This window comes from Oncorhynchus tshawytscha, linkage group LG26, assembly GCF_018296145.1.
Source record: "Oncorhynchus tshawytscha isolate Ot180627B linkage group LG26, Otsh_v2.0, whole genome shotgun sequence".
Taxonomy (NCBI): domain Eukaryota; kingdom Metazoa; phylum Chordata; class Actinopteri; order Salmoniformes; family Salmonidae; genus Oncorhynchus; species Oncorhynchus tshawytscha.
The window spans coordinates 32891274-32909700 of NC_056454.1; the positions used below are offsets into that span (position 1 = coordinate 32891274).

General features: G+C 44.4%; 1 protein-coding gene across 1 annotated transcript in view; it reads left to right on the top strand.

The window, feature by feature from the left end:
• znf385b (zinc finger protein 385B) overlaps positions 1 to 18427 on the top strand; it is a 160054-nt gene that overhangs the window by 34730 nt on the left and 106897 nt on the right. Inside the window, exon 2 of the mRNA XM_024389610.2 lies at positions 2921 to 3289. Within this exon, the coding sequence (XP_024245378.1) occupies positions 2923 to 3289 (367 nt within the window). The 5' untranslated portion in view covers positions 2921 to 2922. The remainder of the gene's footprint in view (positions 1 to 2920; positions 3290 to 18427) is intronic.

The following is an 18427-nucleotide window of genomic DNA, read 5'->3' on the forward strand; positions in this document are numbered from 1 at the left end:
TTTTGTCTACTACCGAAACCAATACCAAACCAATCAGGTGGAAACGAAGATTCGGACATCATTGAACACTTGCTTCTGATAAAGTTATACAGGCATCGGCGCATGCCTCAGAGCTCCGGCATCAAACATAACCTCACTAGTGTGTGTATGTTGATGTGGGCTGGTGGTGTGTGAGGCCACACTGCCTGGCCCCCTTCCCTCCCTCTGCCTCCCTGTCCCTCTAGACCCCTGACTCCCTGGCTGATGGAATGACCGGGTAGTCAGATCTGTCCCCGTTTCCGACCCTTCAAGAAGGAGAGCCTACACACACACACACACACACACACACACACACACACACACACACACACACACACACACACACACACACACACACACACACACACACACACACGACATCTTCCTGCCACAGAGTCAGACAACGAATGCATTCCCAACAAAGCAATTCAGAATGTATTATTTCTCTAAGTGTTCTCCTTACTTGCATGACTGAAATGTAAAGGTGTGCCGAGGGAAGGGATTAGTAGTAAATGAAACTGAATGGCCACAACACTAAGCCCGGAGGAAGTTTATCTGTTGGGATTAGAAGCCTGCAGTTGCCAATAGAGATTACCCAGTCTGTCTGTGTCAGAGGGAGTATGTATGTGCGTGTGTCAGAAGGATTATTTTACTGTCCAGTGAGAGGGACATGTAACATGGCCACACTGCACTATGGCTCCTCCCTCATACAATACAGCCTCCATTTTCACTATATCATCACAGATACAAACCGCATCCCAAATGGCACCATATTCCCTATGCTGTATAGTGCACTACCTTTGAACACATAGGGAATAGGGTGCTGTTTTGGACGCAGACAAACAGTATCATGCACAGGAAGCTACTGCAAGGGGAAGTTGGCTTGGCCATTCCAGTCAATCAAAAGCATGTTCCTTTCCTTTCATCCTGATATCATAACTAACCATAGATACAGACAGAGTGCGCATTACAGGGGCCAAGGGGGGTCTCAGACCCCTTGAATGAGACATGAGCCCCCCTAAATGCAACAATGTCAAACCTTGGTGGGGTCTCTAAATAATGCTAATTCTGCTATTTGTTTAAAATGCAATGTGTACCGCTACAGTGGTAAAATATAAAATAATAGCTTATACCAAATCAAACGAAAACACCCCCACTTCTGTGTCATGGTTTTAACATTTTTTCCCCATGTGGCTGCACAGTCCAGTATCTCAGCACGTTTTCAGGTGTCCCAACTCTTCTTTCTCCAAAAAAAGTCATTTTGTTAGATAATAAGAGATGTTTTACAGTCAAATGACATGTCTTTACTATTAGGCCAATAAAAACGATGTGTGCACGCGTGAAAGTAAATAGAGACCTCCGAAGGTCACGGTACAATTCACACTCTGAAGTAAATAGAGACCTCCGAAGGTCACGGTACAATTCACACTCTGAAGTAAATAGAGACCCCCGAAGGTCACGGTACAATTCACACTCTGAAGTAAATAGAGACCCCCGAAGGTCACGGTACAATTGACACTCTGAAGTAAATAGAGACCCCCGAAGGTCACGGTACAATTCACACTCTGAAGTAAATAGAGACCCCCGAAGGTCACGGTACAATTCACACTCTGAAGTAAATAGAGACCCCCGAAGGTCACGGTACAATTGACACTCTGAAGTAAATAGAGACCCCCGAAGTTCACGGTACAATTCACACTCTGAAGTAAATAGAGACCCCCGAAGGTCACGGTACAACTCACACTCTGAAGTAAATAGAGACCCCCGAAGGTCACGGTACAATTCACACTCTGAAGTAAATAGAGACCCCCGAAGCTCATGGTATAATTCCCACTGAAGTAAATAGAGACACCAAAGGTCACGGTATAATTCACACTCTGAATAAAGATACTGTAGATATACCCCTGGTGCCTGAGAGATATGATACAAGAAGTAAAGTGGGTTTAGATTTGCAAGCATTTCCAAAGATTTGCTGCTTTAAATGCAGCATTATTCATTTTCTTCATGCTTATGAAAGGATATTTTGTGACTTTTAGGTAAAAGCAGCAATTCTCAGTTTAATGAGTATGAATGACGTTGTGGCACCAGACTGTCAGACATTATGAAGAACACTGTGGCACCAGACTGTCAGGAGTGTGTAGGATGCTGTGGCACCAGCCTGTCAGACAGTATGAAGGACGCTGTGGCACCAGACTGTCAGGAGTGTGTAGGATGCTGTGGCACCAGACTGTCAGACAGTATGAATGACGCTGTGGGACCAGACTGTCAGGAGTGTGTAGGATGCTGTGGCACCAGACTGTCAGACAGTATGAATGACGCTGTGGGACCAGACTGTCAGACAGTATGAATGACGCTGTGGCACCAGACTGTCAGATAGTATGAATGACGTTGTGGCACCAGACTGTCAGACAGTATGAATGACGTTGTGGCACCAGACTGTCAGACAGTAAGAATGACGTTGTGGCACCAGACTGTCAGACAGTATGAAGGACGCTGTGGGACCAGACTGTCAGACAGTATGAATGACACTGTGGGACCAGACTGTCAGACAGTATGAATGACGCTGTGGGACCAGACTGTCAGACAGTATGAATGACGCTGTGGGACCAGACTGTCAGACAGTATGAAGGACGCTGTGGCACCAGACTGTCAGACAGTGTGAAGAACGCTGTGGGACCAGACTGTCAGACAGTATGAAGGATGCTGTGTGAACAGACTGTCAGATAGTATAGCGATACCATCATAGGTGGAGCTGAGCTCTTGCTCTCCTACAGGAAGCTCTAGCTTCGTCACACAGTCACAGTGGCTTTTCCGTGCGAGTGGGTGTGTTTGCCTGCACCAAGCTTGCTTTCTGGTAGCGAAGTCTATCATTCTAATCCATTGTTGTCATTGTCTACTGCAGGTATGAAGACACCGCTGAGTCCTGCCCACTTCATAGAGCATGGCCAGATGGCCTTCCCCTTTCAAGGCTGTCTGGAGCTGAATCAGCTGATGGGGATGGAACCTACCACCAACAGCCAAGCCCAGATCAACATGGATATACAGCAACAGCAGCAGGAGAAGAAGAACCTGTTCTACTCGATGTGTGATGTGTGTAACATCCAGCTGAACTCCCAGGCTCAGGCCCAGGTGCACTATAACGGGAGGTCCCACCTGAAGAGGATCAAACAGATGAACAATGGGGAGGTTCCTCCGGCTCCAGGACCAGCTACTGGGTCTCTACCCACCTCTACACTAACCCTTAGTACCAGCACCACCAGCAGTAGTACAGGTAGGCCCACAGTGAACCCTTTTTTATGTCAAATTTGTCTTTCTATTAGTTTTTTTCATTTCTCCAGACCCATCCCTTGGCTGCCTTAACAAATGGCGGGGTGACCACTTCATTGATTTTTCAATCCCAGATGCCCCTTTAACCAGGTAGTGTCATTGAGGTCAGAAGAGAGACCTCTCCCAAGGGAGACCTGGCTCTGAGGTCCATACTGACTACCAAAGCCTGCCCAGGGAAGGGAACGCTGCTACTCTCCTACATCCACAGATATCTATATACAGTTGAAGTCAGAAGTTTACATACACTTAGGTTGGAGTCATTAAAACTCGTTTTCCAACCACTCCACAAATTTCTTGTTAACAAACTATAGTTTTGGCAAGTCGGTTAGGACATCTACTTTGTGCATGACAAGTAATGTTTCCAACAATTTTTGACAAACAGATTATTTCACTTATTGTATCACAATTCCAGTGGGTCAGAAGTTTACATGCACTAAGTTGACTGTGCCTTTAAACAGCTTGGAAAATTCCAGAAAATGATGTCATGGCTTAGAAGCGTCTATAGGCTAATTGACATCATTTGAGTCAATTGGAGGTGTACCTGTAGATGTATTTCAAGGCCTACCTTCAAACTCAGTGCCTCTTTGCTTGACATCATGGGAAAATCAAAATAAATTAGCCAAGACCTCAGAAAAAAATTGTAGACCTCCACAAGTCTGGTTCATCCTTGGGAGCAATTTCCAAATGCCTGAAGGTACCACGTTCATCTGTACAAACAATAGTATGCAAGTATAAACACCATGGGACCACGCAGCCGTCATACTGCTCAAGAAGGAGACGCATTCTGTCTCCTAGAGATGAACGTACTTTGGTGCAAAAAGTGCAAATCAATCCCAGAACAACAGCAAAGGCCCCTGTGAAGATGCTGGAGGAAATGGGTACAAAAGTATCTATATCCACAGTAAAATGAGTCTATATCGACATAACCTGAAAGGCCACTCAGCAAGGAAGAAGCCACTGCTCCAAACCCGCCATAAACGGGTGTGGCAGCATCATGTTGTGGGGGTGCTTTGCTGCAGGAGGGACTGGTGCACTTCACAAAATAGATTGCATCATGAGGTCGGAAAATGATGTGGATATATTGAAGCATCTCAAGACATTAGTCATTAGTCACATTAGAATCTCAAGACATTAGTCAGGAAGTTATAGCTTGGTCGCAAATGGGTCTTCCAAATGGACAGTGACCCCAAGCATACTTCCAAAGTTGTGGCAAAATGGCTTAAGGACAACAAAGTCTAGGTATTGGAGTGGGCATCACAAAGCCCTGACCTCAATCCTATAGAACATTGTGGGTAGAACTGAAAAAGCTTGTGTGAGTAAGGATGCCAACAATCCTGACTCCGTTACACCAGCTCTGTCAGGAGGAATGGGCCAAAATTCACCCAACTTATTGTGGGAAGCTTGTGGAAGGCTACCCAAAACGTTTGACACAAGTTAAAACATTTAAAGTCAATGCTACCAAATAGTAATTGAGTGTATGTAAACTTCTGACCCACTGGGAATGTGATGAATTAAATAAAAGCTGAAATAAAACATTCTCTCTACTATTATTCTGACATTTCACTTTCTTAAAATAAAGTGGTGATCCTAATTGACCTAAAACATGGAATTTTTAATAGGATTAAATGTCAGGAATTGTGAAAAACTGAGTTTAAATGTATTTGGCTAAACTGTATGTAAACTTCCGACGTCAACTGTAGAAATGACAAGGTCTGTATTCTACTAGAGAGCCGTAAACATAGGTGGTCAAAAGTTGTTGTTTTTTCCCTTTATTTTACAAGGTAGTGCCTTTGATGTCAGATGAGAGGTGTCTGTGAAGGGGGAGCTGACTAACACTCTCCTACGTCCACAGATAACTCTGTAGAAACTCTATAGAAACTCTATAGAAATGACAAGGATTGGACGGTTGTACTTTCTCTTCTAGAGACGTTGACAGACTAGAGGTGGTGGTGATGCATGCTGAGTTTGGTTTGCAGCATTTGACTCAGAACCAAGGGTATGTCCCAAATGGCACCCTTTTCCATGTATAGTGCCTAGTCAAAAGTAGTGCATTGCATAGGGAATAAGGTGTTATTTGGGACGCACACAAGGCTTGGTCATCCCTCTCAGCCTTTTTGTTGTTTTCTTTCACTGCTTGGTTTGACAAACTTTGCACGGAGATCCTATCTAATTATTATTTGGGAAAATGAATATTAATGTGAACCTTTCCATGTCTACAGTGCCCCGTGCCTGACGAGAGTGACAAATACATGTCTTTTTGTTGGGTGTTTGGGGTGACTATTATGGGCTGCAGGTAGCCAGGCGGTTAGAGCATTGGGGTTCGGTAACCGAAAGGTTTTTGGTTCAGATACCTGAGCTGTCCAGGTGAAAAATCCGTTGATAGGCATTTAACCCTAATTTTGCTCTAGGGGTGCTGTACTTCTATGACTGACCCTGTAAAACAACACATTTCACTGTATCTATCTGGTGTATGTGACAATTTTGTTTACTTTCTCATGCCAATCAGTGTGTGTGTGTGTTCTGTTTCCTACTGCTGCAATCTCTGCCTCCATATACTCACCAGGAGTGGCCTAAGGATTTTCATATTCTTCATATTCTACATATTTGACTGAGGGCCAAATTCTCTGCTTTGACCTTTTGTTGTTTTCTTTATGCTTTGTGTGTGACGTGCATACAGAGGGAGCGATTTCCTCTTTAAAACAGATGATTTCATGTGAATTAGCAGCTCACTCAATTTCATGAAAGAGTGCTCAGTGCTAAGCCCAGGTTTTTGGCTCCTTGTTTAAATACACTCATCATGACTGTTTAGTGCCTGGCTGGCTGTGGAAATGTTGAGTTGAGTTACTCTATACAGACTAGTGCAACAAAAAAAATGCTCCAACTGTAGGCAGTGGATGAAGATAGTCTTTCCAGACTGGCTTTACTTCAACATGGTGTAGCTTAAATTGCATCACTTTAAAAAAAGAGACTTAAACAGATAAGGCAAATGTACAGTCTCTCTAAATCAAAGCTTGGTAAACAACAGTTAATAGTTTTGAAGAGACAGGGACATATTGTCTAAAATTTGATGAATAATCTAAGTTTATCCAAGTTTTTTCCATATGGCCATGGAGTTATTTAACAGTGTGGCTGATTCTGAAATGATGTACATGCTGTGAGATGACTCCTGATTGATTGACAGTTGGAGCCGAACAGACCCTACCTCCTTATCTTCCCAGGCTGAAAGGACAGAGTGATGGAGTGAGTGACAGTGAGTGATGGTTTAGAGGAGGGGTTGTTGATGTCTTGCATGAGAGAATGTTTGTGTGTGACAAGGTCTGTGGCCCCTGGGAGGTTGATGGGGGTTAGTTGTCAGGTGGCCTGTGTCCGTCCTGCTGTAACAACCCCCTCGCATGGCATCTCTCTCTCTCTCACACACACACACACACACACACACACACACACACACACACACACACACACACACACACACACACACACACACACACACACACACACCACAGCAACATCAGCCCTCTGTGCTGGGGCCACACACACCCTCAATAAACAGCAATTACAGGGAAAAGTGTTCACAGGCAGCTCATGCTGAAACTTTTTAATCCTACAGTACAGCTGGGGGGGGGGTTAATGTAGTGAACATGTGTGTGTGTGTGTGTCAGATGATGGAATGTAATAGTGGATTGATAAAGCCTTCTTCTTAGGACAGGCTTTGTAGACATTAGAGGAATCCACTATTTCTGTCTGGTGTATTTGGGTATAGAATTTGAGAAAAGCGGGCTCTCTGAACCCTGCTAAAAGCAGAGTCTGTATGAATAAAGGACTCCTGTGAAATGCTGACTCCTTTTGTTGACAGTCGAAACACAGCTGTCTTCCTTATATTTGATCAGAGTGGGTGTCCTTCTGTCATTCTTAGTTTGGAGTGAAGTTGGATTGGATGATGTAACGAGCACACAGTTGAGCCGTACTACAGCTACATTTTTAAACACAGCAGGGGTGTCTGTTGCACTGAAACTTTAATGAGCCGTGCCATTATTTGGGGTGGACTGAGCCGGACATATGTAATTACAGCTTACAGCTGGAGGACTGGAGACAGGCTCTGGTGTTGGAGGTGTGGACACACACACACACACACACACACACACACACACACACACACACACACACACACACACACACACACACACACACACACACACACACACACACACACACACACACACACACACACACACACACACACACACACAGACACAGACACAGACACAGACACACACACACACACGGGGCGGCAGGGTAGCCTAGTGGTTAGAGTGTTGGACTAGTAACTGGAAGGTTGCAAGTTCAAACCCCCGAGCTGACAAGGTACAAATCTGTCGTTCTGCCCCTGAACAGGCAGTTCCTAGGCCGTCATTGAAAATAAGAATTTGTTCTTAAACTGACTTGCCTAGTTAAATAAAGGTCAAAACACACACACACACACACACCGTCTCTGGTGTGGAGGGACTGATGATGTCTATTCTAGTTTCTTTCTGTCTCACAGTGTCAACTAACTGTGTCAACTAACTGTGTCAACTAACTAGGTCATCTAGCCGGGTCAACTAACTAGGTCAACTAACTAGGTCATCTAACCGGGTCAACTAACTGGGTCAACTAAAGCATCATTCCACAACAGGACTTCATGGCTTTATACTGAGGGGTCTCCTCTCACTCATCATCACAACAGCCTGATGATAACCTAATGAGAGGATGTAGCAGTGGGCTTGTTGCATAAACTGCAGTGGAACTTTTATCCTAGTTCCCTCACTCCCCAAACCAACCCCTCGCCCCTACGGCCAAGGCACTTTGATAGGATTGGATAGGTGTAAACAATATGGTTGTTGCTCCATTTTGCCCTCTGATGGGACAGATGGGATGGAGGAAGGGGTTCATTTGCGATTCAGGGTCTGTGTGATGCAAACCTTAAGCAAAAATTCCACTAGATGGCAGTATTCACATCTTCAAAAAATATATTTATCTCAAAATGTTGGTTTCATACGATAACAGCAACTGCGGTCAAGTTCATTGTGGGTAACCAAAGAGTATTAACTTCTCCTGTGCAGTTAGTCATAATTATTCAGGGTAATTTAGACCAGAATATGTTTAGCAGCATCTTTTTTGGGGGGAAAGTTTGTTATTTACTTTGAGTGAGTAATATGTTGTCTGTTTGAGTCAGGGGCCACATTGCATCCTTTTATGTATTCATATTTGACAGGTTGGTCTAACATGATGTTTGTTGGAATGAAGTCATTAGGGAGTTGTTCACGAACGATCCTCACAACATCCCTGCAGTGGGTGATAGTTTAGTATTATGTATACACTGGCAGCTAAAATCTGAATTGCAGTAAGCAACAAGCACACAAATTAACAACAAAACAGAAATTAGTCACAAAGCCGAATGTTGGCAAAGCCGAATGTTGGTGATGAAGAGGGGACTGGAAGAACTCAACAGAATCCCATTTTGATTATCTAAGCTATTTTTTTTTGTTGAACCATTCTGGAATTAATCTGCTTTAATATAACATTCAGTGGTTTGTTTTTCAAAAGGAAGAGTTCTGTGTAATGCCAATGATGATTCAGATTTCACACTCCTGCAGTTTAGGAAAGCTACACTAAAGGCTCCTAAATGAAAATGTAATGGCGTGTTGAAACTAGTAAATTATGAACAGCCAGACAGTCTCTCTGATTCTAAAGTGGTGATGTCTCTAACACTGACCCTGTTTCTGCTTCCTTGCTTTGCATATTTGACTGAAGCTATCTAGGAGAACATACTTCCTGAGTGTGTTTGTTTGTGTGTGTGCGTGTGTACTTGTACATGTATGTGTGCTCCCCATCATTACATCTCTCTCTAAACAGATGGTGACACCAACAACACCCCCCCATATTGTTCAATTCTGTCCAAAACCTTTTTCTTTACTTTTCTCCCTCATAGAAACATCTCCTGTATGAGCAATATAAATTATGCAAATGTAATGATCCAATTTTCCGTATGAGTGCAGCTCTGCACGGACAATTTGGTATTCAAACACAATCAAACGTCTGTCTGTCAACCAACCAGACAGCTACTCAGTGAGACTTCTGATGAGCTGGCTAGGAGTAGGACAACCTCACTTAGTAGATACTAGAACCTGCTCTGTACTCCCAACACCCTTCCATGCCAAGGTTGTGGGTTCAATTCCTGCAGCGATTGCATTTGGCAACCTTCAGATCTACTGTCCCTCAGTGGATAGACCAAACTCTGCTATGGTCCCGTGTGGCTTGGAGTCGTAAGAGTGTCACGTAGCACTTGTAAGAGGGTCACGATGACAACACTGCCAAGGTCGCGGGCTCAATTCCCTGTGGGAATTGATTCCTTATGCATTCACTGTACTGTATCTATTATGTGTTCCCATTGGTTCCTGCCAAGGCAGCTGCTAGTCTTCCTGGGGTCAAGCAAAATTAAGGCAGTTATACAATTTTAAAAACATTACAATACATTCACATATTTCACAACACACTGTGTGCCCTGAGGGCCCTATTCCACCACTACCACATATCTACTGTACAAAATCCATGTGTACGTGTGTGTATAGTGTGTATGTAGAAAGATGTCGCCGATAGAGATGGCAGCTTCGCTTCTAGTCCTAAGGAAACTGTGCAGTATTTTTTTTAAATGTATTATTTCTTACATTGTTAGCCCAGAAAACCTTAAGTGCTATTACATACAGCCGGGAAGAACTTTGGATATCAGAGACACACCAATTTACCAGCACAAGCAGGAATACGACTTTCCCAAAGCGATCCTTTGTCTGCACCTCCCAGGACATTTGAACTGATTCCAGAGGCCGACCCAAAACAACGCTGGAGGAGAGGGTGCTGGAGCGGTCTTCTAGTGAGGCTTCGGATGCGCGCACACCACCCACTGCTTCCAAGTATATTACTCGCTAATGTCCAGTCCCTAGTTAACAAAGTCGATGAAATTAGGGCAAGAGTTGCTTTCCAAAGAAATATATGAGATTGTATTATACTCTGTTTCACAGAAACATGGCTAGCTTGGGACATGCTGTCAGAATCAATGCATCGCGCCAACAGGAATAAACATCCCTCCGGTAAGAAGAAGGGCGGGGGTGTATGTTTCATGATTAATGACTCATGGTGTAATTGTAACAACATACAGGAACTCAAGTCCTTTTGTTCACCTGACCTAGAATTCTTCACAATCAAATGCCGACTGTATTATCTCCCAAGAGAACTCTCCTCGGTTATCATCAAAGCCATGTATATCCCCCCGCAAGCGGATACGAAGACGGCCATCAAGGAACTTCACTGGACATTATGCAAACTGGAAACCATATATCCTGAGGCTGCATTTATTAGAGCTGGGGATTTTAACAAAGCTAATTTGAGAACAAGGCTACCTAAATTCTATCAGCATATCAATTGCAGTAACACACTCGTCCATTGCTTCTCTAACTTCCTCGATGCATACAAGGCCCTCCCCCACGTACCACTGCATTTAATCATGGCAAGGCAACTGGGAATATAGCCGAATACAAACAGCATAGTTATTCCCTCCGTAAGGCAATCAAACAAGCAAAGTGTCAGTATAGAGACAAAGTGGAGTCGCAATTCAACGGCTCAAACACGAGACGTATGTGGCAGGATCTACAGACTGTCACGGACTACAAAAAGAAAACCATCCCTGTCGCGGACATCAACGTCTTGCTCCAAGACAAATTAAACAACTTCTTTGCCCGCTTTGAGGACAATACAGTGCCCCCGACGTGGCCCGCTACCAAAGACTGTGGGCCCTCCTTCTCCGTGGCCGAAATAAGTAAAACATTTAAACGTGTTAACCCTCGCAAGGCTGCCGGCCCAGACGGCATCCCTAGCTACGTCCTCAGAGCATGCACAGACCAGCTGGCTGGTGTGTTTATGGACATATTCAATCAATCCCTATCCCAGTCTGCTGGATGGCCACCATTGTTCCTGTACCCAAGAAAGCTAAGGTAACTGAACTAAATGACTATCGCCACGTAGCACTCACTTCCATCATCATGAAGTACTTTGAGAGACTAGTCAAGGATCATATCACCTCCACCCTACCTGTCACCCTAGACCCACTTAAATTTGCTTACCGCCCCAGTAGATCCACAGACGATGCAATATTCATCACACTGCACACTGCCCTATCCCATCTGGACAAGAGGAATACCTATGTAAAAATGCTGTTCATTGACTTCAGCTCAGCATTCAACACCATAGTACCCTCCAAACTCATGAGTTCCCTCCAGCTTGAGTTCCTGGGTCTTGACCCCGCCCTGTGCAACTGGGTCCTGGACTTCCTGACGGTCCGCCCCCAGGTAGTGAAGGTAGGAAACAACATCTCCACTGATTCTCAACACTGGGGCCCCACAATGTTGCGTTCTCAGCCCCCTCCTGTACTCCCTGTTCACCCACGACTGCGTGGCCATGCACACCTCCAACTCAATCATCAAGTTTGCAGATGACACAACAGTGGTAGGCTTGATTACCAACAACGACGAGACAGCCTACAGGGAGGAGGTGAGGGCCCTCGGAGTGTGGTGTCAGGAAAATAACCTCTCATTCAATGTCAGCAAAATAAAAGAGATGATCGTGGACTTCAGGAAACAGCAGAGGGAGCACCCCCCTATTCACATTGACGAGACAGCAGTGGAGAAGGTGGAAAGTTTTAAGTTCCTCGGTGTACACATCACCGACAAACTGAAATGGTCCACCCACACAGACAGTGTGGTGAAGAAGGCGCAATAGCTCCTCTTCAACCTCAGGAGGCTGAAAAAATGTGGCTTGTCATCGAAAACCCTCATTAACGTTTACAGGCGGACAATCAAGAGCATCTTGTCGGGTTGTATCACTGCCTGGTACGGGAACTGCATCGCCCACACCCTCTGCAGAGGGTGGTGCGGTCTGCACAATGCATCACCGTGAGCAAACTACCTGCCCTCCAGGACACCTACAACACCCGATGTCACAGGAAGGCAAAAAATATCATCAAGGACAGTACACACCCGAGCCACTGCCCCGCTTCCATCCAGAAAGCAATGTCAGTACAGGTGCTTCAAAGCTGTGACAGAGAGATAGAAGCTGTTTTTCAATCTCAATGCCTTCAGATTGTTAAACAGCTATCACTAGCACAGAGAGGAGGTTGCCTGCCTACAGACTTGATATCATTGGCAACTTTAATAAATGGAACACTAGTCACTTTAATAATGCCACTTTAAGAATGTTTACATATTTCGGATTACTTATCTCTTATACTGTATCCTTCAATATCTCTTCTTTACGATCTATTGCATCTTAGCCACTCTGTCACTGCCCCTCCATATATTTTATATTTATATATTCTTATCCCATTCCTTTACTAGATTGTGTGTATTAGGTTGTGTTGTGGAATTGTTAGATATTACCTGTTAGATACTGCTGCACTGTCGGATCTAGAAGCATAAGCATTTCACTACACTCGCAATAACATCCGCTAACCATGTGTATGTGACCAATAAAATTTGATTTTGATTTGATTTTATGTTATCATGTGTGTGTGTGTATGTATGTGTCGGTGCCTGTTTGTGTTGCTTCACAGTCCCTGCTGTTCCATAAGGTGTATTTTTATCTGTTTTTTAAATCTAATTTGACTTCTTGCATCAGTTACTTGATGTGGAATAGACTTCCATATAGTCATGGCTTTATGTAGTACTGTGCGCCTCCCATAGTCTGTTCTGGACTTGGGGACTGTAAAGAGAACTCTTGTAGCTTGTGGAGTATGCATGGGTGTCCGAGTGATGCATTTAACATGCCGATACCTCTCATATATAGTCGTGATGAAGTCAATCCCTCATCCACTTTGAGCCAGGAGAGATTGACATGAATATTGTTAATGTTAGCTCTCTGTATACATCCAAGGGCCAGCCGTACTGCCCTGTTCTGAGCCAATTGCAATTTTCCTAAGTCCCTCTTTGTGGCACCTGACCATACGACTGAACAGTAGACCAGGTATGACAAAACTAGGGCCTGTGGGACCTGCCTTGTTGACAGTGCTGTTAAGAAGGTAGAGCAGCGCTTTATTATGGACATCTTAGCTACTGTTGTACCAATATGTTTTGACCATGACAGTTTACAATCCAGGGTTAAACCAAGCAGTTTAGTCACCTCAACTTGCTCAATTTCCACATGATTTATTATAAGATTTTCTTGAGGTTTAGGGTTTAGTGAATGATTTGCCCCAAATGCAGTTCTTTTAGTTTTAGAAATATTTAGGACTAATTTATTCCTTGCCACCCACTCTGAAATTAACTGCAGCTCTTTGTTAAGTGTTGCAGTCATTTCAGTCGCTGTGCTAGCTGACGTGTATAGTGTTGAGTCATTTGCATACATAGACACACTTGCTTTACTCAAAGCCAGTGGCATGACGTTAATAATAAAGATTGAAAAAAGTATGGGGCCTGATAGCTTCCCTGGGAATTACTGATTCTACCTGGATTATGTTGGAGAGGCTTCCATTAAAGAACACCCTCTGTGTTCTGTTAGACAGGTAACTCTTTATTCACAATATAACAGGAAGTGTAAAGCCATAACATACATTTTTCCAGCAGCAGACTACTGTAAGTCACTTTGGATAAAAGTGTCCTCTTAGTGGCATATCCGTCCTCTCCTTCTCTTCACCCAGCATGCTGTCATGAGCCTGACTAGAAGTAGGACAACCTTCAGGGCCATGTCTGTCTGTGGATACTAAATGCAAAACCCTACTATGTCCTGTTTTTCCACCCAGCTACTAGCAGGCTGTCATGAGCCGCAGTCATGATCAAAGCACCAGTCAGCCTATAACCAGATATAATAAGATTAGCCTACTAAGTCATGTAGGAGAGTCATGCAATCTGCTGGCAGCCTAGCTACACATGCTAAGGACATGACCAGGTCAGCTCAGGCATGTTACACAAGGGCAGCAGTTAAGGCAGGTCAGAGTAGGTCAGGATAGTACTACTACACTGATAGAAAAAAAAGAAGAACCCTTTTTGGTTCCAGGTATAACACTTTTGGTTCCTGGTAGATTCTATATAGAACCCTTTCCACAGAGGGTTCTACCTGAAACCAAACAGGGTCCTACCTGGAACCAAAAAGGATTCTCCTATGGAGGCAGCCAAAGAACCCTTTTGGAACCATTTTTCTTAAGAGTGTAGCAGCATACCACCCTGCATCCCACTGCTGGCTTGCTTCTGAAGCTAAGCAGGGTTGGTCCCTGGATGGGAGACCAGATGCTGCTGGAAGTGGTGTTGGAGGGCCAGTAGGAGGCACCTTTTCCTCTGGTCTAAAAAAATATCCCAATACCCCAGGGCAGTGTTTGGGGACATTTCCCTGTGTAGGGTGCTGTCTTTCGGATGGGATGTTAAACGGGTGTCCTGGCTCTCTGTGGCATTTATTGAAAGAGTAGGGGTGTTAACCCTGGTGTCCTGACTAAATTCCTAATCTGATCCTCATACCATCATGGTCACCTAATCATCCCAGCAGCAACACACACTAAGGTCAGGGTAGTGTAGGGCAAGGCAAACCTCCAGTTACTGGCCAACCTCGTGGCTACTGTGTCTGGCAATAAGGACATGCCAGGACAGGATGGCTAGTAATCCTGTCAGGGCTGTTAGGGTCAAGTGAATTGTCTACACATCATGGGTGAATGACTCTGACATGGTCCCCAGGCCAGAATGAGGTCATTTACCGTGTTTGCAGGGTGGCTTTCTGTCAGTCTATTTGTTTTTTTAGGACAGCCAGTATGTGTAGGATGAGAAAGCGCATGCAGCCTCAATTAGCCTAGTTATCTAGCTCAACTAGCTTCACCCGGTTTGATGCCGTCGTGACAGGTACCTTGTAATCATATTGGGGATTGCTTTCCTCCTTTGGGTAAGGATCAGACCAGGTCTTTATCCGACCGGGTCTAGTTGTCATCGAGTCCTTTCGGAATGGGTCTCTAAATAATTGGTATTTATTTATGCATATCGGGTGTGGATGGGAAAGCTCCAGGTCCACCTTTTTGGACCCGTGTAGGCCTCTACAGTACGCCTAATACCTTACCATGGCTTGCTTCAGCAGACTGGCATTTCAGACTGTTTAGAATGTAAGTCTTAGATTAGTAGATACTCACTGACTGTAAAGTGTACTGAACTTGTAGAGGTTTTCTGGGAATTCAGTTTTATATGTCCTTGGATTAAATAACCATTTGAATAAAAGCTTTTTCTGTTTTGTTTGATGTTCGGAAACAAATATGTTGTATTTCTCTCTCCTCGCCAAGGTAGACAAAGGCTTATGTCTTTATGTGTGTACTCATCACTGTTCAAGGCCAAGGCTCCCTCCAGAAGTGCTTCACATTAGGCACAGTGCATATATTCCCATTTACACAGCATGACAAACCACAGACCTGCCATATATTAACATTACAAGCATTTTGTAGTAGGATATTAAGGCAACATTTTGTTGATATACTAATACCTTGGCATTGAAAAACCTTCCTCATTAAGCTGCTTAGGCTTGGCTTCCACTGTAGTGCCTGCTGCTGTCACTTCCTGTCTGGGCTCAGCTCGGGCAACGGGGCTGGCTGGCTGTTTCTGGCTGGCTGTTTTTCTCAGGCGGCTGGCTGGGCTGGCTGTTTATCTTGGAAAGCAGGACTGGCAGGCTGTTTTGGGGCAGCAGGGTAGGCTGACTGTAAGTTGAACTCTAAGTCAATGAAAAGTCATTATTACTTAAAATGTGTAGGTGGTACTGACTCAAAACTAAATGAGAAGTCATTTAAAAAATAGTTGATGTTATGATAACAAATTACCTTTTTACCCTGCATGCTCTACTGCAGGTAGATCTTTTGGAATTGTTTTTAATACCTGCGTTTTTGTTTGTACATTCAGTGATTGAACAATCTTATGCTACACAAAGATAAATAACATATTGTTTTCTTAACTAATCCAATCATTTAGTTAGATTTATTGCTTTGTGAACTGGGGCATTGTCATGCTGAAACAGGAGAGGGCATTGTCATGCTGAAACAGGAGAGGGCATTGTCATGCTGAAACAGGAGAGGGCATTGTCATGCTGAAACAGGAGAGGGCATTGTCATGCTGAAACAGGAGAGGGCATTGTCATGCTGAAACAGGAGAGGGCATTGTCATGCTGAAACAGGAGAGGGCATTGTCATGCTGAAACAGGAGAGGGCATTGTCATGCTGAAACAGGAGAGGGCATTGTCATGCTGAAACAGGAGAGGGCATTGTCATGCTGAAACAGGAGAGGGCATTGTCATGCTGAAACAGGAGAGGGCATTGTCATGCTGAAACAGGAGAGGGCATTGTCATGCTGAAACAGGAAAGGGCATTGTCATGCTGAAACAGGAGAGGGCATTGTCATGCTGAAACAGGAGAGGGCATTGTCATGCTGAAACAGGAGAGGGCATTGTCATGCTGAAACAGGAGAGGGCATTGTCATGCTGAAACAGGAGAGGGCATTGTCATGCTGAAACAGGAGAGGGCATTGTCATGCTGAAACAGGAGAGGGCATTGTCATGCTGAAACAGGAGAGGGCATTGTCATGCTGAAACAGGAGAGGGCATTGTCATGCTGAAACAGGAGAGGGCATTGTCATGCTGAAACAGGAAAGGGCCTTCCCCAAACGGTTGTCACAAAGTTGGAAGCACAGAATCATCTAGAATGTCATTGTATGCTGTAGTGTTAAGATTCCCCTTCACTGGAACTAAGGGGCCTAACTCGAACCATGAAAAACAGCCCCAGACCATTATTCCTCCTCCAGCAAACTTTACATTATGCATTCGGCATCTGCCAAACCTGGCATCCGACAGACCCAGATCCGTCAGATAGTGAAGCGTGATCCATCACTCCAGAGAACGCGTTTCCACTGCTCCAGAGTCCAATGGTGGGTAGCTTTACACCACTCCAGCCAATACTTGGTATTGTGCATGGTGAGCTTGTGTGCGGCTGCTCAGCAATAGTAACACATTTCAAGCTCCTGACGAACAGTTCTTGTGCTGATGTTGCTTCCAGAGGCAGTTTGGATCACCGTACTGAGTGTTGCAACTGAGGACAAATGATTTTTATGCTCTACGTGCTTCAGCACTCGGACGTCCCATTCCTTGAGCTTCGCTGCTTAGCCGTTGTTGCTCCTAGACGTTTCCACTTCACAATAATATCACTTACAGTTGGCCAGGGCAGCTCTAGCAAGGCAGGAATTTGACAGATGGACTTGTTGGAATGGTGGCATCCTATGACGGTGCCACATTGAAAGTCAGTGAGCTGTTATATACGGGTCATTCTACTGCCAGTGTTTGTCTATGGAGATTGCATGGCGGTGTGCTCGATTTTATACACCTGTCAGCAACAGGTGTGGCTGAAATAGCCGAATCCACTAATTTGAAGGGGTGTCCACATACTTGTGTATGAAGTGCAATGGGTTTCCTCAAAGGTTTTGAGTAATAACACACATTGGGGGTCACAGTGTGGCCATGGCACACTGAACTGCACCTGGGCTTGGCTCTCTCTCTCCACACATTTCATTTATCCTACCCAGACACTCCTCCTTACCCAGTCAGCCTGTGGCTGTGCCCCTCAGTTCCCATCTCCATTCCACCGTCTGTCTATCCATCCATCAATTCATCCATCCATTTATCTCTATATGTTGACATGATTACACAAAACAAACAAACACGAATGTGTTACAGCTGCGTTTCATTCAGTCGTGTACTAATCTTGTGGTGCTATCCCAGACATCACACTGTATTCTCATTGGCGAATCAGAGGCGTGACTTAGTAGAGCTGGCGTTGAGCCTAGTAGTGTGCTAGTCAGTCTCCTAGAATGTTGTTGAGCAGCTGTCATCTCCTGAAACGGTAATGTATATGAATTTTGTTTGAAGATTTTTCTTTTGAGATTATCGCTTTTGACAAAGATATTGTAGCCTATTGACAATTCTTTATGGAAGGATATTACAGCACGTAACACGTTGGCCACTTCTGAATAGTCAACCATGTTAGAAGACACTTCAC